Raw genomic sequence first — 26,363 nt, 5'->3', positions numbered from 1 at the left:
AATCTCTCACTTTTGTCTCACTTCCATTTAAAACAAAGGCAAAGCTGCTATGGGAATTTAGTTTTGTGTTTGGAAGACAAATGCACAGTGAGCAGAGTTTCAAGAGCGCCGAGTTTTCAGGACAAGGAGAAGTCTGAGAGAGAAAAGCAGTCATGCTATGCAAAGATAATTTGTTAAGGCTGCAATTTGAGAGGATAGCCTCCTGCATTCTTGTTACCTAACTTACCAAACCGGTTTCCTCCCATCACATGGGCTTTGATTTTCTTCTCCTTTGTCCTGAAGATCATTGCAGAAGAGCAAAAGTAGTTAATCTTCTGTTGAAACTTTCTGTAAACGGTCATATGCCCCATTGTAGACCACCCACCTGCACGCTTGCTTTCACTGCCTGTTGAGCCCAGTCTTCAGTGAAGTAAAGGCTAGCACGTGAGTCCTCTGCACTGGGTTGAATTTCAGCCCTTGGGAATAGAGTTGTTGTGTATGAATAAAAGAGGAAGACGTCACTCCCTGGCTGCTTTTAAAGCTTCCTGAAATAGCTACAGGTCTTAGCTAGAATTAACGTGACTGGAATTTCCATGGAAAGCCCCGGCACAGACTGTGCTCTCTAAAATTTAGTTACAGTAAAAAAAAAATCTCTTCTGGTCCCTCCCACATTCCCACAACTCCACCTTCTGGTAGGTAAAGTGTTGCTCCCTGGATAAGTGCAGTGAGCAAACCTTTCATTTAGCAGAGTGGTTTGAAACCAGAGCCAGTGCTTATGAGCATTCAAACGTCATAACTTGTGAAAAATAAGAGTAAATTAACAACTTGAATTTAAGCTGCCTGTGCAGTTATATTGCTCATCAGTTTTGGTGCCGTAGCCTTTTGACCACTGAGTCTGCAAAAGATTAAGTGGTTTTGATTTCTGTGCTTAGACGCCACCATTCATGCAGTTCAGAGTGGGCTGGAATTTCTTTTGCCCTTATAGGGGAGGGGAAATGCACCATAAGGTCTGACTCTTGTGGGGTGGGGTGAGTGGAGTTTTTTTAACCCCTTCAACATTTCTGAAAATTGGCCTTCCCAAGTTTCTATCACATCCAGAATTACTCAGGGAACACATTCATTGCTCTTCGTTCTATAAAAGACAAAATAACCCCAGGGCTGAATGTAGTTCTGTGCTTTTTGGGGGACCTCTCTTTGTGTCTTGTAGGAAGGCAAGCATGCATATATATACACAGAAAGTACAGAATTAGTAGTTTGTGTATACAAAATGTATCTTAGTTCTAGTTTTCCTTGTTTTCTGATAGATTTGCTTTTGCTTATATGTTCTTCTGTAACATTTGAAGTATAGGATTAGCCAGGGTATGTTTGTAGCTAGGTAATTTAATTGCAGAAGTTAGTGGGAAATTTGCACATTAATCTTGAGTACCCTTGACCCTGGCTTGCCTTATTCTGTAGGTTCTGAAAAGAAGAGGACCATCTGAGGTAGCTGTAGAGAGATCTCTGGGAAGTCATTAACTTGTTTCCTCCACCACACTTTGGTGGCTGAAAGGATATAAAGATACAGCCTGTCAAGTCCAGTCACAATGGGCCCAATTCATCCCCAGCATAACTCCATTCTTTTTGTCTAGTGACTCTGGGATGAATTCAGCTCGTTTTCTGTTAACACTGTTTTTGTTTCATCGACAAAAGTGATTGTACTGCCGTGTGATTACAATCTTTCCCAAAGAGTGCCATGTTTATACAAGTGCTGACTAAAAGCAAATATAATGTCTATGGGAGTTGGTTGGAAAAAAATACTTCCTAATGAAGTGACTGGAATCATGGGCTCTCACTGTTGTACAGAACTCTGAAAAAAACTTGGATGGCTTTTGAATGAAAAAAAAATGAGTTATAAAACATAAATCACATTGCATAGTTCTCTTCTGACCCAGCAAATGTAAAAAGATATCAAATTCACTAAAAAGATTAACCTTGTAGGTCTGGTTCAAACACAGACTGAAAATAGTTAAATGTAATCTAAGGTGTTTGAATTGTTTCTTTGATGAGAGATCAATTTAACTAATAGGTATATTAATATGTTTTCTAAATTCCCTTGCATTCCATTGTTTTCTCCTCTTGCACTTAGAAAAGAGTGTTCAGCAGTGGAATCTTGAAATCGAGTCTATTTTTGATGTAGTCAGCTCCAAGCCAATTGCAGGTCTTGTGACTGTGAACATTCCCAAACTGAAAACACAGCAGACATTCAGTGTGAAGCTTCAACCTGGAGAAGGCAGCATTGTGCTGCTTGTAAACATCAACAAGGTAAGGGTGTGTGTGTGGAACCCTAGCCAACTGCAAAATATTTCCCCTGGTTTCCAGTATGTCTTTCTGCCTACGTTGCCATTCTTAGGCCTCCCTCGCCTTCCTTCCTGTGTTTATAACTTTAGCAACAGTTCTGTACCCTGTGCAATATAGGAGAACAGCTCTTTTCCTCTGTAAAAAATGATGTCTCTGTGGCTACATAGCTCAGTGTCAAAAAGATGCTGATATCTTTCCCTTCCTGCAAAACAAAAAGATCACCACCGGCCACTGTTAAATGAGCTATTTATGTAGATAACCTTTGGGTACCCTGTGTCACTTCACCTAACTCATAGTAGGTATCTTGTCTCCCATGCTATTGTTTACTGGACTGATTGTGACACATTTATGGTTCTCCGAGGAAAGAGAGGAAACATTCCTCACACTTATAAGCAGATACTCTTTCAGGTAAGTAAAAGCAGAAGAGCCCTGTAAAGAACTTGTCTGATAGTAAGGCAGGTGGAAATTCTGTGGAGTAGTACTTCTATGTTTTGGCTTGTAGTCCCTTGGATAGACAAAACTCAGGAGAGATTTTATAGAGGTAAAGGATGGTCTAATGAGGAGAGAGCTCAGTTCTAAAATGATGAAATTGGTATACACTCTAGTGATGGAAGAGGAGAGAATTGGTCTGGTTAACTTCAGAGATTGTTGAGAAACGATCTGCTGGCAGCCTTAATTTTCCAACTTCTGTAGAATTTGTTTTGTTTGCAGTTTTTTTAGACACTGTTGAGTTTTATCACACAGGCTTAATTAAGAAAAGATACATAGGCTTGAGAGATGAAGAAAATCAGTGTGTGTGTGTTCTAGTTGACCAATAAGTAGGTGTCTTGAATTAGACAGTGATCTCAGTGTGGCAAAAAGAATTGTGAACTTTGTCTTGGTTTCTTGCTCAGAGAGCTGGGCCCTAGTAGAGCTGACTGTGCAGAACTGAACCTGACAGAGGCAGGCCCATGCCAATGGACAGGGGAAGAGCCCTGGCAGGTGCAGTGGCAGCCGCAGCGGATGGTTTTCTCCGCTGGCGCCAATAGCGTAACAGGAGCTGTTCTCTCCTCCGCTGCCACACAGCACAGTTAGATTTGTGGGTGAGCGATGGGGCTTCTGACAATTCTGGCAGTTAATAAGATTTGAGGTTCTGCCCTCAAACCTTTTTGATATTTTCCTGGTTCTACTGATTCTTTCTATGCTGCATAACTCTGCATTTGTTTCCCCAGCTTCAATGCATTATGCCTGTCTTAAGAAGTTTTCTTCTCAGTTTGAGTGGAGAAAAAGCGTGTGGTAAAGACAAGCAAGAGTATTTATGTTCTAGTATGTAAACTCAGTGCTTTATTTTATTTTGTCAGGAAAGCATAAAAGTATACAAACATATGATTTTTGTTACTGTTGTCATCTGACATGCAAGTTGCATGAGCAATTACAAATGCCCAGTTTCATTTAAAGCAGTCATTAGTCTCTGCTTAGCCTTTCCAGGGATAACATTAAGCAGACATTGCAATCTAAAACTTAAAAAAAATTATTTTGGTTTATTTAATTGCCCCAACTTCAGAAGAAATCTGTTAGTGGAGTATGACTGCAAGTTTGTGAGGAAGCACTTGTTTCAGAGCAGAGGCAACAGTGTTTTATTATTCTCTGTACACAAAAGGCTTTGCTGCATAAATTCACATCAGCTGTTTTTACAAGAAGCCCTGCAATGTGTTCTTGTGTATTGATGAGCCTAACGGAGCCCTTACTCTGTACCCCTGACAGGCTTGTGTGGTGCATGTTAAATAGTGAGACCTCACCAGAAATTTATTTCTAGTTGAGACCTTATTGCAAATTATGTTGCAATGTCAGCAGGTGTTTGAGTGGTGCGTATCACCCGAGATGTGTAGCAGGCTTCCTGCAATTGCCACACAAAGTACTGTGTTGCTAACATGACAGCATTTTGCTTGTCAGCTAATGGTGAGCATGGGGATGACATCATTAGTGGCCAATGAGACACGCCAGCCGTGCCAGGCGGCTGCAAACACTCCCTTGTTGTTGAGGCACATGCTGATTTTGAGCTTCCATTTGTATCCGTGCAACGCGGAGATTAGTACTTCTGCACAAGCAGTTATGATAATTCAGTATCAGGGAGGCTGAAATGTTGGTAGGTACATTTGAGATTGTGGCCAAGTTATGGCTACAGCAAAACATATTGTTGGGCTGCTCTCTGGCCTCACGTTATTTGAAAAGCTTGAGACACTCCTTACATGACTGTATTCAGTGCTGATCCCTCCATTGTGTGGTTGCATGCATTACTGCTCGCTTTCCACGATTTTTGTGTTGTGCGCTCAACTGGCAAATGTTGGCAATAGGGTTGAACAGCCAAAGCAGGCTGCTGGAATGAAGATGTAAATATTACTCTGTGACTAGAAAAATGAGACAATGGAATAATTCTGTCATCCTAGTGGTAGTTATTTTTATGTTTGTAAAAATTTTGGTGTACTAATGGTGTGATTAGGAAGCACGGAGGAAAAGCAGAAAATGCGTAAAAGAAAGAGTGAAACCTACAATTTGACTCAAAAGCTTGCCTAAGTGAGCCTAAGGGAGGCAGTCAGTGTAGTCACATATTACAAAAGCCACAACGGAAAAGCATCACCTCTATATATTGAATGTTGCATGTGATAAGTAAAAGGGTCAGTGACAAGAGGAGTACGGTACAGAGACTAACAAACAACATCTGCTCCTGACACAGATGTTTGAGTTTTGGAGGAACATTGTGTCAGTGTACCTCAGCTGAGAGGTAGCAGCTAGGTGTGTGCTTGTGGTCTGTTGTGGACAGAAGATGAAGTGATAGCCTCGACTTGGGGAAGGAAGAAGAAACCACGGAAAGTGGAAGAAACCATACATGTCTCAATAAATAATTTCACCTTAGAGCTGCAGCTGGAGATATCCCAGTTACCATGGCTCAGCTGAGCAGTAATTAACTGGGAGAGACCTGATCCTTTAGATCTTTATTATGCCTTTTTATACATGTTGCTCTGATTTTTCCCCTCATACATTCAAGAGCTCTACAGTGGAGGCTTGGTGGCCAAATGGACATGGAAAGCAAACTGGATACAACATGACAACAACTTTCATCATGGAGGGAGGCTATCAGATTGAGAAATTCTCAAAGGTGAGCTCTCCAGCTTGGTTATTCTTAAGACATTTACTCTGCATTGCAGATACATAGAGCTCTTAAATGTTTTGCTGGATTGTAACGTGTGTCAAAATGCTAATGAGAAATGAGGGGGGGTTAATGTTGCGATGTATGTTTACCTGTTTTCTGGTTGCTTTAGCTTGTATGGATGCCTTTACTTGTATTCAGACTGGAAGATAGCTTACAGTTGGAAAGCTGAGAAACAAGAAGGTGTTTACTTCTCAAGTCTTCTATTTTATAAAAAAAGCACTTTTAAACTTGATATATCAAGCTGTTGTTTTTGTATCGTGCACTGAAAAACCCTTTTAGATTTTTGTAGATTATGTGAAAGTTTATTACTGAGATTTTTCTTGTGAATTTATTTTGTAAAAAAGTTGTGGGATAGACGTTCCTAAAAAGCCAACATATATTCACTTATTAGAATATGATAGATGTGCTCCAGGTTTAAGAAGGGGTAGTGTCTTACATACAAGTACTATATTACTATACAAGTACTATTCAGGAATATTTGCATATGTTCCTGCAATACACTGGCTGTATAATTGCCTGTTTGTTTTTATTAAGAAACCTAGAAGAAGTAATTTTCAGTTTTCCATTGGAAAAAAAAAATCATACAAATTAGATGAGGCTCCTTATGTCGTCAACATGTGGGAACAACCAAGTAAATGTACATGTTTATTAGGTAGTTTTGCTATGTATTGCTTCACTAAAAGCTAGTCTGGTCATCAGGCATCTAAAACTGCTATTTGCTATAACATCTGTTCATGTGAAAAATGCTATGAAAATCGTAGCCTCTGGAGTCCTAGTATTTATAGGGCTAGCCTTTAGTTTGATTATGAGGTCATAATAATAATTCTTTGCTATTATTAGCAATATAATTTTGAAATAATTAACCCACATGCCAAATAAATATGGCATATTATGCTTGGTAAAATTGATTGTAGGAAATACAGCTATAAAGCCTGTACAAAGGAAAATCCTGTTGTTACTGTGTGTAAACTCACAATGATAGGGAAATTAAGTGATTCCCCTTGGGTACCTGCATCAGGATATTTCATAGAGCCCTAATAGCATATGGTCATAGGGACTTCACGGTCTACAAAAGATATTCAGAAGCCTCCTTATGATTTTCTCCCTTATGGGGAAAGAGGGGGAACAAAGCAAATGCACCATGTAGTGGGCATTATAAATTAACCAGCATATGAAGCCTTTGCAGATTCAAGCTGTAAAGTCCAGTCTTCTTTCATGTCTTCTGTGAAGCTCTGTCTTGGATTCTGACAGGCAGACGCACACACGTGGCACCACCATCACCACTACTACCCATCCCCTGCCCCAAGCTGTGCTCCATATGCAGGGTTTTTTTAATGTTCTAGCACAACTTGCTCTTGTGTCAGAAAAACTGAGTAACAACATTCACATGGCTTACTAAGTGCTTTGAATAGTTTAGGAGATATAATCAGGCATCAATGTTCCTGAAAGCTGATCTGGTGTCCACCTGGTACTGTATTCAGGTGGAATACATTTCCTACCCCTGTATGTGTTTTGAAAAAGAAAACAAATGGGTGAGACATTTCACAAGTGCTTTGTCTCAGAATGAGCACCTGTGTAACTTTGGACAGGTGAGAACTGTGTATGTGAGATAACGCAGCTTGGTCTTACGTCATATTCAGCAGCCCTTAGCTTGAACTACTCACTGCTTTCTGACATGTTAGAGTAGTCTCCAAAGCACTAATTAATCCTTTGGGAAAAGTTCTGGGTAGCCTCCCAGTGTGTACTTGCGGGAGCTCTATCCAGCTATGCTGGGATTCTCTTTGGCTGAGAGAAGTAGCTACTCACTCCTGTTAAGAGTAGCAGAAAACCCAGCTGGAGTACAGGCAATATGTGGGACAGGATTGGATTTGGTTTTGTTTATCTGTTGGAATACTTTGTTTTAGAGTTTGTTTCTCAGGATAGCGTGAAACAAAGTCATAGCCAGAAATTATCTCAGAATGGGATTTGTTTTCTTGAGAGAGAGGATATCTGGTCCTGTTCATTATTAATAAGTTGGGTTTCTTCTTGCTACATCTATTTATTACCTCTTTCACTGCCTCTTGAGGCATTTGTTTGTTTTTTGATTCTGTTTCCCCATCTTTTTGTATGCTTATTTCTTCAACACTAAGCAGAGAGGGGGTTTTATTTCATGAAGCTATTTTGGTGCTTGGAAGAACTTAAGCTCTAGCTGTCTCTCCCTCTTCTCTACATCATTACTTCCCCCCTGGGCTCTTTTAGCACGACTTCCAGAAGTCTTTCCTTTTAGCTTTGTAGCTTTCACACTGCTTTCATGCCGTGTTCTAATTTGTTAGGTCACTGGGGCATTCTGTGATCTTATTTCAGCTCTAGGCATCTTCATCCCTATTACTCTTTCTACTGCTAAATCTGGGAATGCCAAATGTGATCCACTGCACACAAGGCCTTTGTATGTGACTTAAAAAGACAGGTATCTGTTTCTTAATTGTGCACAGAACCAGGTGATTGGTCTGTGCTGGCAAGAAGGCTCCTCGTCTCTGTGTTCGAGACTGGGAGAAATGTTCAGTCCTTAGACAGCAAGGTCCATCAGGCAGATTTCAAGGTGGTCTCAGTAGTCAGAAAGGCATGTAACCAAGCGTGCCGGATGCTAGTTGTCTCTTCTTGCCCTTCTTGTAACCCACAAGGCAGAAGGAAGCTACTGTAGGAAAAGGAAGAGACGCTGTATTACCTGGTGGCCCCTGGGGAGCAGTAGAGTGGGAACACAAAGGCACTGAACCTTGTAGGCCTGGGTATGTGAGATGAGGCTGAGGAGCTTTCCCTCTTGCTGTCTGGGTGGTCTTGGCTGTGTGTTTCAGCCTCTTGGGCTGCCTCAGATTTGGCCAGTTGCATGAGTTCCACTTGAGCACGAATAAAGCAGTATCACATTACTTCTGTTAGTCATATAAATACTCTGTTACAAATGCACGCTGCAGCAGTCCCAATGTCTGATGACATTTATTAACAGGACCTCCCAAATACATTGAGAGCCCCATCTCTAAATCCCATTCCATTTGTGCCAAAACATTGAGCTACACATGAGACTGACAAGCTTTTCTCCAAGTAGTTGAATTTACCAGAGAAAGGTCAGAATTTCTTTGCTACTGTAGTACTCAATGTAGAGGGTTGCTTAGCCCTGGGACAACTCTGTAAAATACCGCAAGGCTTGGGGCAAGTCCCATTTTTGTATTAATTCACTTTCTATGTTTTTGTCATTACCATGATGGGGGGGGGGGTGGTTAGTTTGAGGTCAGTGATTGGCAGCCTCCACTCATGCATCTAGTTTCTCATGTGCACTGTCTCTGCCCAGGTATTTAGTAGTCGTGCAGTTGACTAACAGGCACCAAAGAGGAAGCAAAAATAATCAGTGTTTTTTACATGTCTTCTTTGCCACTGGAAAAAATTTTCTGTCTATCTGTATGATTTTTGATAAGCTGAAAGTTTAACAAACACGGTTCCACAGTGGGATTAGTATTTTCCCATTTAAACATCAGCCTTGTCTGGTGTATGAAATAAAGAATTACATTTTGTCTTAGGCAAGTATATTACTTGCACTTAATTAGGTTAATTTTAGCCTGATATACAGACAGATGCTGGTCTTGACTGTAGCTCGTGACAAAGAGAGAACAGGCTGTACTCTACAACCTGACCTTTTGAAAAGGTATAGCAAATAGTCATCTGAGGGCGTAGTGGTTGCTGTCTTAAGGGTAGTCTAGAAAAAATGAGGATCCTGCCCTCCTGACCCAAACTCATTGCTTGGTGTGAGTTGGCTGAAACTTGCTATTAGCTTTCCTTCACTTTATTTAATTTCCCAATTATCTCTCTATGACAATGAGTAATAGGTACCGGAAAGAAAAAGAGTTTCTTTTCTGGACTAGCTAAATTGAACTGGAAGAAGTAAAGAGCAAAAGAAGTCTAAAGTACCCCTGAAATAGATGTTTTCTGTGACATCTTCCACTTGTGCAGGAGACTAACGTGGCAGCTGCTCCACATCTTCCCCATGGCAGGTGGGGAAGACACTCCTAAAAATAAGGGGTCAGTGCAAAGCATTATTGCAATCAACTAGCTGCTCTCTCGTGACTGTGGCATTGACTGTGCTTATGTCAGCTCAATCAGGATACCCCTCAGAGCAACACTGAGGGGTATCCTGCTTTTGTCTGAAGACCCAAAAATATTAGGCTGAAAGAGCAGCTGTAAAAGTTTGGCTTCTGCTTGAGATGTGCTTTTGGCTGGAATGACCTTTAGTACCATACACAGAATTAGCAGTTATTTAGCTAATCTGATCTCTCTGAAACCTTATTGCTGATCATGCTGTTCATGCACAGCTACAGTGGGCCCTTCACTTCCAAATGAGTATTTGTGTTTGCATTCTTACCTTTTTCTCTTTGCTGTACCTATTAAAAAGGTATCATTTTCAAGGCAGCAAAAGAAGAAGATTCTGCTTTTAGTGGGTGAACTTGAAGCTAGGAATTCAGGGACAAGACCTGCAGTTTAGCTGCTGCAATCTTCTTCTGTAAGAAGAAAATTAAATAGTGTGTCTGATCTAATGCAACAACTGTATTCCTCGTGTGTCCTCAGCTGGACTTCTGACTGAGTTCTGCAGCAAGCATGAATCTGTCTTTTACTTATATACTCATTTGTGCATGCTTTCTCCCTTTGCATGACGTGATCTTTAAGAAATGAAGATGTTTATCAGAAATATTCTTTTTACCCCTGTTACAATGTGTCTTAATCAAGCAGGAATTTAGAGATGAGACCATGTCTTTTGACTCCTTGACATATTCTAAGCTGTTAGTGTTCAGTTGAATCCCTTTTTGTAATCATTTTCTTTATTTTTTTTTATTTAATTTAGTCTGCTGCAAATCTAAGTTTCATGTCTTCACAGGCTTATTTTCGGACAGTAGAACTTGTTCAGGAGCCTATTCCTGGCTCACCAGGTCTGAGTTTCTACTTCAGAATTAATGGCCGACCCATTTTCATTAAGGGCTCAAACTGGATTCCAGCAGATTCTTTCCAGGACAGAGTGACTTATGACAGGTAAGCCACACTTGATGTCCTCTAAGGAGAAAGGATCATGTTTTCCTCCTCCCAAATCTCTATGTGCTCTCTATCAAATGGTGGAATTAGTGAGTGGAACTCTCTTCAAGGTAGGACACTAACTTTGGGCTGGAGGCCTTAGAACTAGGGCTTATTTAACATTAATAGATTTGAGTAATGCTCAAGGCATGTAAGTGAAATAATTGATGGGAAGGTGGTGGTTACTAGTCTTTTGGGTATTTTCGGGGATGATCCTTAGGCTGCCTAATTCTGTTGCTTGGAACACGTTCATTCGTACTCAGAACTCATGGCAGTTAAGACTGCCATGTCTTAACCCATCTCATGTGGGTAGACATAAGTGCATAGTAAGCTGCCCTCCTTTTTCCCCTTTCTGGTCCAGTCTTCTTGGATTTCAATGACATAGCACCCCAGAGCTGCAGGTGGGATGGGGGCCATACTGTACTTGGACTAAGTGTTGCTCTGAGTAGTTGGGGAACCAGGACAACATGCTGCAGCTATTCGAAAGTTGCCAGAATGATTGAAGAAAAAATTAATGGAGCCTGAATCTCTTAATTTGAGATTCAGAGTCTCAGTCTTTGTCCTCATCTCACTCCCTCCCTTCTCCCTAGGCACTGTGGAACTTGGCAAAACAATGTAAATTTCTGATTGTCTTTAAAACAGCATTTGAATTCAAGTTCTTTGTATTTAAAGCAGGTAATATCTAAGGAGAAAAGAATAACCTGATTAACAAAATATAGTATTTCTAAATCTGGTCCTGCCAATACTTCTGTAAAAGCACTTAGTTGCACGTGTCACTCCATCTATTTCTTAAGCGTTAACAGGACCGAGTAGCTTTTTCTGCACAAAAGATTGCTTTTTGAGACTTCTGTCCAGACAAGCAGGCTGGGAAGGTATCAAAACAGTCTGGTTTCTAATGGAGTGATAAGTCTTAGTTTGCACCCCTAAGTGATAAATTTCACAAAACTTGTGTAAGTCTTGTCTTTGTATTTGGCAGATTATGGCTACTCCTGAAGTCGGCAGCGGATGCGAACATGAACGCGCTGCGGGTTTGGGGAGGAGGAGTGTACGAGCAAGATGCATTTTACGATATTTGTGATGAACTGGGAATAATGGTAATGACAAACACAGAATGCTCACTTTTAAATTGGCCAGTGCTTGTAAATAGAAATCTGCTCTAAGTGAACAAAATAAGAGAACTCATACATAAATTCTAGTTATCTTTCCCAAAGACATGGTAGAGTGCCAACCTGAGAAGTCACATCAACCTGATATTTTTTATTTTTTTTTAAATTTAATTTTAATGCTTTCTGAGTACTGCTTATGTGCTCAATTGTCTCTTGAATCTGGAAGTGATTTTTTTTGGAGACTTTATATTAGAACCCCAGCTTGTATTTTCTCTTTTAACTAAGGCTGCAACTGTGTTCCTCACTCATCCCCACTTCCCTTTCCAGACTAGGATCTCTCCTTTATCTCTCTTTCCTCTTCTCCCAACTGTTTTTGCCCCCTCCCACTCTCTTTCATTTCCTAAAATCTGAGCAACAGGACTGTGGCTTTAACTTTTTGTCTAACTCTTTTTGAACTGAAACACTCATCTGTATATATTGTACCTTTCTCCCAGTTCTGCATTTCCTAATCTTATGAAAGAACAAAAGAAGAAATCAATGTCTAAGGGACTGGTAGTAGTGATGTTGCTTAATGCAGGAAGAAGATGTTTCCACTGTAGTGGTGAGCATGGTAGAACGATGTGGACTGTAGGTATCAACAGGGATTTGCAGCACTTGATCAAATAGTTGTGAAACAAGTAGTGTGTGGGAGGAGGATTATTCACAAGATCAAATAATACTTCTTGCACAGCAGCCAGACTATGGGGCCCTGTAGCTGTGTTTAGGGCTTACTAATGTCAGAATAGCCCTGCTGAAGAATCTGAACACTTGAGTATATGCCCAGATTGCGAGCCAAGGCCTTGCAATGTGACCCTAATGAGGATTTAAGGCCTGTTGTATTTGAGTTTTGTGCTTTCAGCCATCTCTGGGTTATCAAAACACTGAAGAAAGGTAGTCATGCTTTTCTCTGTGGAAATGGATTTTACTTACTTTAGAAGTATTTTGTCCTTTTTAGCAATAGCTGAAAAAGTTTGTGGGTTTTTGGTTTAAACTTTTTAAACAAAAATATTTTACTTGGCCTGAAGCCAAGCATGGAAGGCCCTACTTATCCAAAGGGCCATTTTGAACAAGCTATAATTGAGTATAAATGTAGCTGTAAGGGGAACACCTGCTGCAAACACTGATAGTCCTAGATGAGTACTTTTGATTATATGACCTTGGATGCATATGTTAATAAATTTTTATGAAATAGTGACTAGATGAGTGAAGGCCAAGTTGCATCTGGTATTAAAATCCCAAGAAGTGTGTTTGATCTTACTCTGCAACCTAAAAAGCAGGGAAACAGAATTGATACTTTGCTGCCTTCTGCTGTGTGTGCTTGAAAAAAAAAAAAAAGTTACGTCTATTTTAGTCATCTGAATGAGTGTCCTGATTTTCAGGGCTTCTGAGCACTTACAGTTCTTTCATTTTTGACACTAAGCACCTAACTAGGCCACTTCTGTCTGTGCCTGTACAGTGCTCAATGCAAGATTTAGATCTTATTTAGCAGCCGAAATATCAAGTAGATGCAGGAAATCAGACCCTTATTCTGGAAGGGGTGGTGCTGGCAGCTTTTGGTTTTGTTTCTTCTGATGGTATGGCAAAGGCTTAAAAGTACATATTGAGTCAAACTGTGCTTAAGGAAAAACACTGATAGGTCACTGAGGGAAATAGCAGGAGAAAGTTTCTTTCAATAGTTCTGACTCTACACAGCCACTGAAGGATTCTGAGCTATTGTTCAGCAAAAGTTTTGCTTTTTTTAGTATAGTGCTCGGAGTGTAACAACTATGAATGGACCCATTACCTCCCACTGTCCTGTTCCCTCTCTTCAGGTTACTTAGGGAACGTACACTGAAGGGGCATGGAAAAGCACGTTCCTGTGACAAGGAAAATGCAACTGTGTGCCAAGCTGATCTGGTGCTCTCTGTGTAGTGTAGTGTTCAGAAAAGTGTCATATCCTACAGACTCCTTTGCTCCTTCAAGAGGTCTTTCCAGTAATATTTGAGATTGAGACTCCTGATAGGCTGAGTTACAGCAATTTATAAAACAGAACGGGTCAAACAAGAAATCTTGATCTCATTGGGCTTCTTCCCTTCCCCTTTTTTGTATTCTTCTTCAAGGTACAAATGGACTTCATTGTTGAATTGAAAGGCTGTTTGTTGTCTAGTGGTATCTACTTAGCTATCTTTGAAAAGAAAGGTTGCTCTGTTTTTAGAGTATCTAGTCTGTTTCTGCCTCTCTAACTGGGTAAGATTTGCTCTTTGTAAGATCAGTTTGTGCATTTGGCATGGAAGTATTTTGTTTACAAGTACAGTTGAGAATCTGTTAAGTGTGCTCGATACCACATCAGAAGAATTTCTGTCTCCTCTTTATAAGTAATGGGGATTTGGTGTTACACCTGCAAAGTAGTAAATAAAAAATAGTTCCTTTTGGCTGGAGGTTATTCCACGTTCATATTTGAGCAGTGTATGGGTTCTAATTACTCTGCTGAAAGTTTCTGAACTCCATCTACTGAGCAATATTCCACTCATCAGTGAAAGCTGGAAGGATCTGATTCCTAAGGGTAAATACTTTGTAACTCTGTTATGGATGAAAACCACAATGAAATATGCATATATTGAATGCCGTGGAGGATGTGGGTGTGTTGGTGGTACTTTACAAGAATAAGAAATGGAAAAGTTCAGTTTCTTTTTGAGTTAATTTCTATTTGAACAAAGGTTTGTGCATCCAAATAACCATTTAGTTTTTCAGGTATGTAAGTTCTTCTGCTAACAGATTTTTTCTTTTGTATTTTCTTTCCTTTTCCCTGTAGATTTGGCAGGATTTTATGTTTGCATGTGCGCTATATCCAACTGACCAGAATTATCTAGAATCTGTAAGAGCAGAAGTTTCTCATCAGGTATTTTGTCTGTGTGTCAAAGCTGTTTCTTGCTACCTTTTTTTGGTTGGCTATGTAAGTTAGCATTCCAGAAATGCTTATTTAGAAGTGTTTGTTAGTGTACCTTTGTGTAGTAGAGACAAAATATAACCTTGCCAAATCCTCTTTAACTCACTTGCAGGAGTAGTATGTCAAGCAGAGGTACAGGTCTTCCTCATGTCCAAACTGCCCTCTTCTCAAGGACATTTAAGAACCTTCACTGAGAGGGAGCTCCAATGATTGCCACGTGCTTTAGCACTGAATTTGCCCTTCACATGCAGTGGCGTGAACAAGGATGGGCATATGGTAGATATATGTCAGCATGTTAAGTTTTCCCCTCTGTAAATGTATATTACAAAAGTTTGTGCCTGGTGGAGAGCTGAGAGAATAGCGAATATCGTGGATAAAACAGGAATTGTAGGCTCAGCAGATGTGATCTGCACGTGGACTTGTAATTCAAGTAGTAAAGTGGGTTTTTTTAATTTTGAAGAGAAGTAATTTTGGTTGACCTCTGAAACTGTATTGCAGGTAAAGCGTTTAAAATCCCATCCATCAATTATTCTGTGGAGTGGTAACAATGAAAATGAAGCAGCAATTGCAAGCAACTGGTTTTCCATACCTTATGCTGACAGAGAAGTCTATATCAAAGACTACGTGATGCTTTATGTGAAGAACATCCGACAAATAGTTCTTGCTGTAAGTGATCTCAAGAAACTGTAGGGGGATATGGCTTGGTAAAAAGCTTCAATGTTTTCAATTTGAGAGGCTTCTTTTTTTTTTAATCCTTTTGGGAGCTAAAGACCAGTACATTATTAAGGAATTACAATTTCCAAGTTTTTGTAAACAACTCTTTAAACTCAAGGGGTATCCTCAAAGTAAGGCAGACCAGCAAATTACTTGTCTCTAGCCCTTTGATATGTAGGGGAAGACCTGAGAACGTAGTGAAGGAGTATTTTTGTCCTTTCTATTTTAAATACTTCCACAAATGCCTTCACTTCTGGTAGACAAAAATCAACTTACCCATTAATAAATCTAGATGATCAGATTTCCTTTATTCTAATTTTCATGAAATTGGTAAGAATTATTCAAGAACCCTCAGGCCTTTTAATAGTACTTGAAGAAACTTAAAAAAAATTATTTCTCCAGTGTGTTCATTCAGCATTTGACTTAAATGTTTGGCTAAATCAGGTCAAACAAAAGCTATGCTAAACATTGTCCTCATGCTGTGTAGTCCCTATATTGTGTGTTTTTGAAAAACAGATTAATAGCATTTTACTGTATATGAAGGTAAAATTAAATATTTTGAGACAAGATTTAAACAGTACGGACCAAAAGCAGCTGAAATCCATGAAATCACTACTGTGATTTGTCATTACCCATTTTACACAGCTTTTGTAGTTCTATTTCTCCTTCTAGAAGTATTGCAGTTATTATTCAACCAAATCTGCTTTTAACTGACTCTTATACATGTATGTGGAGTGATGTTGATTTGAAAGTCCAAAATTGATGTTGCATAACTTATTAATAATGCTTGAACCACAGGTGAGTATTCTAAACTCCCCTGTTAGCAAAGAGACAAAATGTTGCAAGTGTTTTGTCGACTTAGAATTTTCTTTCTCAACAAGAGTATGCATTTCTTTTAACCTAAAAATACTAGTGGCCTTTTCCTATCCAGTTATCCCCTGCATAGTGGGATCTTACGGACTTCAGGGTATGATAATTTTAGTCTAATATCTGTCCTTTCCAGGATGAGAGATGTTTCACATTATAAGGCTCGTGACCTGAAATTTCCTTTTGCTAAAACAGGCACTGTGTACGTAGGTGAGAGCAATATTATTGCTTGTTATCGGCAGCTACTGGCATTGTCAGAGTAGCTGTACAAAGGTATTCTAAATTCTCAGAGCTCTAGAAAAGTTGAGATAGGAGGAAACAATAAAACTTGAGGCCGGGTTTGGGAGAACCTGCTGAAAAGGATCCCATTCATGAGGGCAGCTATGCATTCTAAATACTAGTGGTGTCTTATATACCAGCTTAATATCTTGATTCTAGATTTCTGTATTTCACTTTTCAAACTGAGTTGTTTGTAAAGGTATTTTGAGGTGTTTCTGAGAGTAGCTACATGAGTTGGATGGCCACTGCATGTGAAGCAAGGTGAGGTGGTCTGGCCTGATGCAGTTTTTTGGTTGCAGTACACTTATGCAGTGTTTCTGTCTAAGATGATCCTTCTTTTATTTTAAACCCATAGAATGACTATATTAAGCACCAGAAGAAACCATACAGTGAAAAATTTCAGGTCCTTTATTAAGGACTTGAGGAAACCTGTAACTGCTAGGAGTACTGGATTGTATAACTTGAAAACACTTCTAAATCTGAGGTAAAGACTTCAGAGAACACAGGGTCTTGTGTAAACTGTTTCTGTTAATTATTAATTACTCATGTCAAAAAAAAAAAAGAGAACAGGACTATTACTTAAAATGAAACACATGTCTAAGTGCTTTGCTGTATTTGAGCCAATTGCTGTAACTTATGACGGGTAACTAACTCAGGACTCCGTGTTACTACAAGTAGGGTGCAATGACTTATACCTGTAGAAGGATTCCTTCAGTACTCTGTAGGATACTGCTAAAAGATTTAGTATACTAAATCTACTGAGGCTATAAATAAAGGCAGCTCTGAACAGCTTGAAATGTAACTCTTCTTATAGCCTCATCTATCTTAACATGCAGAGCCAGCCAAAATAGCAATAACCTGCAATGGTACCACGCAAGCATTAGTGGGAGAATACCTTGGCTTCATTAGGACTAAATTTAGGTGACTACTTAATAAGAAAGAGGAAAATCATGGCCTTGTTCCTGCAAAAACACTGCAAAAGTAATGATTTTCCATAAAGAAGTCACAGTACTCAAATATTAATGTTCCTTGAGTTTATTTTTCACGAGGCACACTTTAAATAGCCTTCATTAAGAATTTAGAAGCATATAAAGATAGAAAATCTCTTGATGTGAGGAGAGGATCCCTTAGAACAGCGGAGCAAGCAATATCGTGCCCAGCTGTCCTCCAAGAACATAAATAAGAAGCTAATTAAGCAAGTAAAGATGATGAATGTCAGGAGGCAAAGGGAAACGTTTCCTAGGTAGTGACTCAGGAATTTGGAAAAAGCGTGTTCTCTACCTCCCCCTTTCCCCCCTTTTCAAAATGTGGTCTGTGTATTAAGATGATAAAAGCCAATCACTTTGAGAGGGTTGGGTTTTTTTGTTTGTTTAGTTTCTTGGGTCTTTTTTTAAATCCCAGGAAGATAAGAGTCGTCCTTTTATTGCATCCAGTCCTACCAATGGCTTGGAGTCTGTTAAAGAAGGTTGGCTCTCCCAGAATCCTTATGATACCCATTATGGTGACACTCACTTTTATGACTACAGCAGTGACTGCTGGAACTGGACAGTGTATCCTAAGACTCGTTTTGCATCAGAATATGGATTTCAATCCTGGCCTTCCTTCAGTACCATTGAAAAGGTAAGGCTGGGCTTCTACACCTTTGCCATTGCCTCTGCTGTCATTTAGTGAGGGCAGTGAGTCTCTTCCCAGCAAACTGCATCATCTGAACTGTAGTTGGGATAATATGTTGTTACATGCAATCTGACAAAGGTTGGGATAGAGGTGTGTGCTGGTGCGGAAGGAGGGGATGAAGCTGGTCTTTTCAATATTTTTGCCTTGATGTTGCAAGAGGAATTGAATTTAGATAAGCAACTATTATAAGACGGTTAATTTTCATAGTAATTTTATTTAATTTGTAGTTTAATAACTGTTGCCTAACATCTGTTTCCTTTTGCTATGTCTAGGCATATGTGTTCATTTCGACATGGAAGAAAAATGACAAATGCTAAACTGTGCTGAATTCTAAAGTGTATTGATTTTTATAATGTTTACCAATTTCTTTTACTTAAATTTGGAGTTATGTATTGCATATAAAAGGATTTGGTTTAGTCTCCTGTTAAATTTAGGTATTGTATGTTTCTATCTCAGTTATCCAGTTGGGACAGAGACATGCTGTTTGTCCTTTTGTTCAGAGAGATGAATATCATGTTGATACTCATGCGTGTAAGAAAAGGAGTTCAGAATGTTCCTTTCAATTTGCTGGGCCAAATCTATTATCTGAGACATAATCAGTACATTCATGCATATTAATAATAAAGAAAATTATTCGATCCAGCCTAAAAAGGAACAAATTTAAATAAAAAAAGATTTTATAGAGACTGTAATTACAATAAAAGCTTGACAATAATAACTGTATGAGCTATGCTGCATTGTTATCTTCAGTTGAAAAAAAACCCCTGTTTCCTGATCATTTGGTTTTGGAGGCATATTTTGAAAATATACAAATTATCACAATTTATAGCCCTAGTATCATCTGTAAATTTTATGCCTAAATGTGTTTGACCAGAGTATGTCCTTCTATCTTAATTTAGGGTGTTTCTGCTATGTTATGAATGCAAGCAAACCTCGGAGGTCCCTTGGCCAAACTGAGCCGTAGGAAAAAAGTTAAATTATATTGAATCAAAAGTTGTTCTTGTGGGTTCGACAGCAACATCTGTTTTCATTTGTTTGTGCAAGGACTATAAGCAAAGGGTCTTTGATTCAAAATCCTGGCATGACCGCTTGAGATTCTATAGAAATCTACAAATTCTAAAGGTTTTAGATGATGTCAGCAGGCTGTAATGGATACCCTTTCCCAAAAATCCTGTTGGTCTTTAAATGTATGCTTTGCCTTTTAATTCAGTTCTTAATTTTGTGGGTTTTTTAAAGGTTTCTGCCACTGAAGACTGGTCCTACACAAGCAACTTTTCTCTCCATCGACAACACCATGAAAACGGCAATGATCAGATGATCCAACAAATTGGGCACCATTTCAAGCTTCCCCAGAGCACAGATCCTTTAAAGAAGTTCAAAGATACAATTTACCTCACTCAGGTCAGTATAAGAGGCTGACAGTACTTGTACCATTAGATACTATTGGCTGTTAAAAGTGGGCCTATCCAGTTAGGTAATGTTCAGTTATATAGAAGTTTCTGCACTGTGCCCTGGAAAGTCCACTTTAATTTGGAACTAGTTTATGTCTTGTTAATTGGAGAGAGACCCCAGTTTTCATTGGCTGGAATATTTACTGTGAAATTTCCCAGAAACTGCCTTAACTGGGAGAAAGTCTGGCTGCTTGTGCTACCTTGGTCCCTGTCCCTTGCTGGGCCTACTCATGGAGCTGGTTGGGATGCAGGAATGTGCTGGCCTTCCTTGGCACAGGCTTGTTACTAGTACTGTGCTGTTATTCCCTGTCCCAGGTTGTGTGCATTATGTTCTCTGTGTGACCCCTGTAGGCTTACTGCTTTAATTCTTACCACAAGGAATACACGAGCTTTTGAAACAAGATTATTTATAGAGAATGTAGTTCTCAGTAAATGAGATTTAGTAGCTTTTATTTTCTTATAGACTTAGATACCAATATTTTAGAGAATCTGTGGGATTTCTTCTTTATGTGGGTTGGTTGGTTTTGGGTTTGTTTTTTTTAATGAGTTGGTATTTTTTCCCAAATTATTAGGGTGTACTTTGTTCTTTATCCATAGTTGTTTACCTCATGCTTGCTTGCTCCTGATTTCTATGTGACTTTTAAATGATACTAAGTAACTTTCTAATGCTCTTAGGCAAGCTTAAAGTGCTGTTACTTTTGATGTGTTCAAGAATTTCAGAAACACTCTTGGTGGGAGTAACTGCACGTCCACTAGAGCTGCTCTCAACAAGTTTTATATAAAAATGAAACAGCTGAAGAACTTAAGGCACTAGTGGCAAGAACAAGGATAGATCATGCTAGAAGACTGAAAATGGGTAAAACTCGCACAGTGAGGTCCTGACTCAAAAAGCTATGAGAGGTTCTGCAGGGTTAAGTCTGTCAGAGCCTTGGTAACAATTTAAGAATCATAGAATCACAGAATCATAGGGGATGGAAGGGACCTCGAGAGATCATCGGGTCCAACCCCCCTGCCAAAGCAGCTCCCTAGGACATATCACTCAGATAGGCGTCCAGACGGGTCTTGAATATCTCCAGAGAAGGAGACTCCACCACCTCCCTGGGCAGCCTGTCCCAGGGCTCTGTCACCCTCACTGTGAAAAAGTTCTTCCACATGTTGGTGCGGAACTTCCTGTGCTCCAACTTGCAGCCATTGCCCCTTGTCCTGTCTCCACAGATCACTGAAAAGGGGCTGGCTGATTCCCAAAATAAGTAGAGCCAAAAGGATAAGGAGAGTAAACTTGTTTCTCGTTGTTAATGAGAAGAATTATCTTTACCTTTTGAGCTGTCCTGAAGCATAACTTTTCTCTTTGAGACTTTCTTTCAGTACCTCTACAGCCTAGTAATATACTTTATGAAGAAAATAACAGACTGTTTGGTTTCAGTTGAGAACGTGGGCAATTGAAACTTCTGAAAAGTTGTTTGGTTTTGGGTCTTTTTTTGACAAGGTTGGAGAAAGAGGGAAGTGGGAGTGCAGATGGAGGGAAGTGTTTCTGGTACACTATTTTGATCGTACATATTACAGAGTATAGGGATGTGGGCATCATGGTAATGTATACTGAAGATAGTGCAGCAAAACATAATCTTGCAACTCTTGCTGGTTTTATTTACATTGATTAAAACAATATAAAATTTATTTTAAATTTATTTTTCTCTCCTTTGTCTTCCATTTGTCTTTCAAAGACCCGGTTGCTCAGTGATCTTCACTGAGTGGAAGGCAGGAAGTAACCCCTCCAGAGTTTCTCTAAAGATACTGCCTAATACAGCTGCTGGGAGCTGCTAGGAGTAGATCTCCAAGGAGAGGCCCACTGCACTGCAGGTGTATTTTCTTGAAGGGTCATGTTTAAAGTTACACATGTTGCTGTGACCTCTGTGTTATACGTAAATACACACACACGTGCTGTGAAAGTAAAGACAATACACAACAATTTTATTCTTTTTTTTTTTCAATGTGTTGTTTCACCAAGGTGATGCAGGCTCAGTGTATAAAGACAGAAACTGAATTCTATCGTTTTAGTCGAAGTGAAATAATCAAAGGAGAAGGACACACAATGGGAGCTCTGTACTGGCAACTCAATGACATTTGGCAGGCACCTTCATGGGCTTCCTTGGGTAAGTTTTGTGATAGTCTGATAAAAAGCACCAACTATCTGTCCTGTTGTGTTTCCTCAACTGGAAGTATTGGCATAAGAAGTATGGCTCTGCTGTCCCTCTTGGGCAACTTTGCAAACTTTGAACACGTTTCTGTCTTTCTTTCCAGAAAAGTGTTTTTCAGGATTGTACTAATATCCTGTGGAAGAGGTTAAAGAACAAAGCAGTTCTTTTGATATGGAAGTTTTGTTGTATAAGTTCAGATTTAGCAGCTTGCTTTAGCAAGGTTTAGTTTAGAGAAGTTAAACTCCCAATTTCTTATAAATATGTTTTTTCATTTAAGCAGTATTCTCATTTCCCCCAAGGAAATAATATCATTAAAGCCAGACAAATCTGACTGTTAGAACACAGTGGTGGTTAAGATTGGGGGCTCACAACTCCCCTGTGAGCCAAACTTTCAACTACCCTAGCTTTTCTTATGTAGAGCTGGATCTACCTGAAACTGTGTGTGATATATCATCTGGGTTAAAAAAAAAAAAAGTCCTTTTTTTTCCAAGTTTAATTATTTTAAAATTAGAAAGAACAATTATATTAAAATTGGAGACTTCTAAGAAATTTTGTGGTCCAAAAGGACCTGTCCTGAAAATTCTCAATTATATTTATTGGCTCAGCTGTACAGATGCATATATGTACCTAGGCACCCTGGGTGAGTGTGGACAAAGAGAGGGAGCTAGTGGGACAGGATGATACAGAGAAGTATTTGTGTATAATGATGCATTCCATAATCCCAACGAATTTGGTTGATTTTGTTCCCCCTGTCCCCACCCCTCCCCGTGGTAAAATGATCTAAAGCTCTCCCTCTAGTAGGCAGCAGTGCACTGTCAACAAACTTTAGAGCTGTGATCCTGTTTTGAGCAGGATGGGGTTTAGTATGTAAAGGCTAGGCACCTAGATTTCTTCTGTAGTCAGCTTGCTAGAGAGATGGTTATCTCCGGAGCATGAGTCACGGTGTCTAGTAAGTGGGATGAATTATCTTCTCCATGCTGAATTTGATTTTCATAGAACTTTGTATGACAGCCCTCACCCAGCATAGCTTTCAAGAAGCTCTTTATAGGAGATGATTAGCTGAGATTCGGTGTCTAACTCTGTGTCAGATGAGGTGAATCACCATGACTGAATTCTTCTGCTGGTATGTGCATGGTATCTTCTTTTTTGTTGTTGTTTCCTTTTAAAAACAAAAATGGAGTAATCAAACATACAGAGGTAAGTCACTTAAGCAGTAAGAAGTAGGGGAGGAATGTGTGATGTGAAAGAAGTGGCTTTGTTTTGTGTTCTCAACTCTTTTAACTTCAAGTCATTTTGAAATGGAGAAGCTGTTCTATGGCAGCCGTATAGGACTTGAGTGGATTCTCTTTCCATTTTAGTTATTTCTCACATTGTGTTTTAGAAAAATCTGTAAGAATTTCATGTGTGAAGAAATAGGAGTGAACTGAAAAAAGCTAAGTTACTATGAAGTTCTTGAGCTGTACTTAGAATGCCATTTGGCCTTGCTCTAAAAAAAAAAAAAAAAAAGGCTCACCTCATCCTCCCCTTCTTTCTCTGGGAAATGTTTGTCCCTCTCCCCTTTTCTTTTTGATTGTTTTTTTCATTTTTCTCCCTCCCCCATCCTGACTCATCCAAGCAAAGTAACTGCAACCAACAAAGGAAACCAAATCAGTAGAAGAAATGGACTTTCACTTAAACATTAAGGCAGCAGTCCAACTATGATGCTTGTCTTGCTGGACTTTCTAGACTTGCATTAGAAAATGGAATGTCACAATGTTCGTGTTTATGATTCTAGCAATGGCTGATGCTCTTAGGCTTTAAGTGCCTCAAGAGAAAAAGATGCTTGGAAAAATGTCTCTTTGTAAAGACAGGTGTATTGACAGATGAAGTGATTGTGGAGACCATAAATGTCTTTTTAAGTACACAGCTGACGTCACTGTAGAAAATATATCAAATACTTGAATTATTCATATGTTGTTGAAGTTAGTTTCCAGAAAAGAAGCTCGGCAGAGATACAGCTGTCCCTTTGTTTTGTTCTATTCCCTTGGTGGAATGAGGAAAGGTTTAATATTCATTTAATTAGGCAGCAGTGGTAGAGGGATTTTTGAAATGCTAATGGCGGAAATTATGCAAAACTTCAGAGAAATTAGTTTTATTTGCACTTCAAAAACACGTTTCTGCATCTTGTTATGGCACAGTATCCTCACCAATGAGTGCTTCTTATTTCAATCTGTTACTTCAGAGAGCTGTGGAGGGGCTTACATAATTTCCTGTAAAAAACGGAAGTGATTCCTCCTGAAGTGGGGAGGGAAGAAGGTGCCAAATGTTTCTCCTTCAAATTTACCCTTAAAATGCTTGCTTGGGATTGAAAGAAAACAGCACAGAACTGTTAGAGCACTTCTGCCTTCAGAACTAAAGAGCTTTTCCTGCAGCTGGGTTTTGATTGCTAGCACCTAGGCGTGGAGCTGGGTGTTCCCTGTTGAGTGCTGTAGCGTCTGCGCAGTGTGTTTTGGTGAAGAGCGTGGCAGTTTACCTTGCTCCCAGGTGTCCATCTCGGTGGCTGTGACATTCCCTTGAACAGACAACTGGCTTTTGTTGCAGGTTCAATATTTAAAGTCCCTGCTGAGCTGAAACCACAGGCAATTTTGGAGAGCGATAGGTCTGAATTTATGAGGATTCAGGTGAGGAAAGAACGAGCAGCATGTTTCTCAGGTTGCATTTAATGGTGCGAAGTGATTAATTTAAAATCCATTCCAGGGAGAACTGTTTGTTCTCATTGCTGCTATCAGTGTGGAAGGCTTCAGGAAACAGTCAGGAAAAAAGGGCACTGCGTTTGCATCACAAACCTAATTTTAGTTTCCTGTTCTGAAGTTTGGCACCATAGAGAGTGCAGACCCCATGTTACTACTGGCAAAAGTTTGGGGAACTTTGATTTCTTCAAGCATTCACGTAAATGTGGGGGGAGGAGAAGAAAATGGTCCTAGGGATATTTGAAATAACTTGAGCAGTGCCTTTGGGCATGCACATCTGTAATAGGATTGTTTCAGACAGAGATTTGTCACTATTAGCTACCTGCTCTCCAGACTTCTTACATCCATTTTGGGGGGCAAGGGGGAGTGTTTTACATGCACCTTGCCTATTTTTAATTCAAGAAATGTGACTCTGATCTTAAAGGAAATCAAGGCAACAGATAAGCTGAAGAAAGGGGCTCTCTTTTTTTTCTTTTTTTTTTTAATCAATGAGCTTCAGTTCTTGATGCTGTCTGAAGTTACTTTGACAACTGTATTGCAAAGATCCTGTTGCTGGAAAAGTTACCTTCCGTGTGTAACTGCTCTAGCTTTGTTCTTGAGAATGGCTCTAAGCCTTTTGGGGAGGGAAATATCAACCTTAAAAGGCTGATAGAAGGTAAAGAAGACTAGTGATGTTTGCAAGCATCCCAAAACAATAGCTGTAGTAGTTAAAAGTTTGTACTGTTTCAAAATTCATTCTTGGTTTCAAGTGTGCAGTTTGTTTGCTTTTGTGTGTTGGTTGGGTGTTTTGTTTGGTTGTTTTCCCTGCTGAAGTGTAATGCCAACTTAAGTTTGAGGGTTTTTTATCTGCTGTGTGGGTTTCCTGAGGATCTCTGTATCTGCTTCCTAGGTAGCAGACCACCTCTCTTCAGTCATCGCTCTACTGTCCTTGTGTAATCCAGCTGAAAATCAAGGCACAGCAGAAAATGAGGATAGGGCCCATCAAAAAGAAACGGGATTCTATATTACACTAAGTAATTAAAGCTGCTCTACTTAAATTGTATCATTCATTTTCATATTTAAGAAAGTCCAAGTCTAGATTTTTATCACATAAATTAAGCTGAAGAAAAAATTCAAGTCAATGAGCACTGAAACCTCAGCCCATGCTTAGTATCTTGTCTAAACTTGTGGTGGGCTCTGAGGGCTGTCATGAGCTGTGTCCATTGTACTGACAATTGAAATTCCTTAGAGTATTGTGGCAGTTCTAAGGGCTTCAGAGTTCAGCTCCTCCCAAAGCCTAAGGCTAAGCACACTGCCCATTTCTCATACAAGGCCCATTGCTTTAATTTTTAGATCAGATGCTGCCCCATAGTTTCCTCTGTTTTAGATAATCTGTACCCTACCCAAATACCTCATCTTCTCAAGTTTCATGGCCCTGAAAAGTAGTTTTTTGGCAGAATTGTCCTTTAGACCACCAGCATATTCTGCTAGGAATTGTCCTTGGCATGCAAGAGTGTGGCTTTGCTCCTATACGGAACAGCACCCATACGCTGAGTATGATGACCAGCTTAGCAGCAGTCTGTTTTGAAGAAATTCAGACTTACTCTTCTGTTTGCTTCAGTGTTACTGAGTGCTGGTGGCATTCTTTTGGCACACCAGATCTCATAGCACAGTTGACTCTTGTATGTGTTTTCCAGGCATACAAGCTTTTCTTGTCCTCTGAGCTAGTTGGTTGTGAGCTTGCTGAAAACCAGGTGATACACACGGTGCTAAGCTGCAGCTAATGCACTTTGCTCTCAAGAAAATTCAT

General features: G+C 39.6%; 1 protein-coding gene across 1 annotated transcript in view; it reads left to right on the top strand.

Moving 5' to 3' along the window:
- MANBA (mannosidase beta) overlaps positions 1-26,363 on the top strand; it is a 47,608-nt gene that overhangs the window by 15,362 nt on the left and 5,883 nt on the right. The window contains exons 6-14 of the mRNA XM_084263624.1: positions 2,105-2,280; positions 5,342-5,452; positions 10,404-10,555; positions 11,571-11,688; positions 14,531-14,617; positions 15,164-15,331; positions 17,927-18,145; positions 19,436-19,600; positions 21,656-21,800. Of these exons, the coding sequence (XP_084119750.1) occupies positions 2,105-2,280; positions 5,342-5,452; positions 10,404-10,555; positions 11,571-11,688; positions 14,531-14,617; positions 15,164-15,331; positions 17,927-18,145; positions 19,436-19,600; positions 21,656-21,800 (1,341 nt within the window). The remainder of the gene's footprint in view (positions 1-2,104; positions 2,281-5,341; positions 5,453-10,403; positions 10,556-11,570; positions 11,689-14,530; positions 14,618-15,163; positions 15,332-17,926; positions 18,146-19,435; positions 19,601-21,655; positions 21,801-26,363) is intronic.

Source organism: Gallinula chloropus (genome assembly GCF_964237585.1).
Source record: "Gallinula chloropus genome assembly, chromosome: 4".
In the NCBI taxonomy this organism is placed as follows: Eukaryota; Metazoa; Chordata; class Aves; order Gruiformes; family Rallidae; genus Gallinula; species Gallinula chloropus.
The sequence above is the reverse complement of the archived record's forward strand: the minus strand, read 5'-3'. Positions and strand labels throughout refer to the sequence as shown.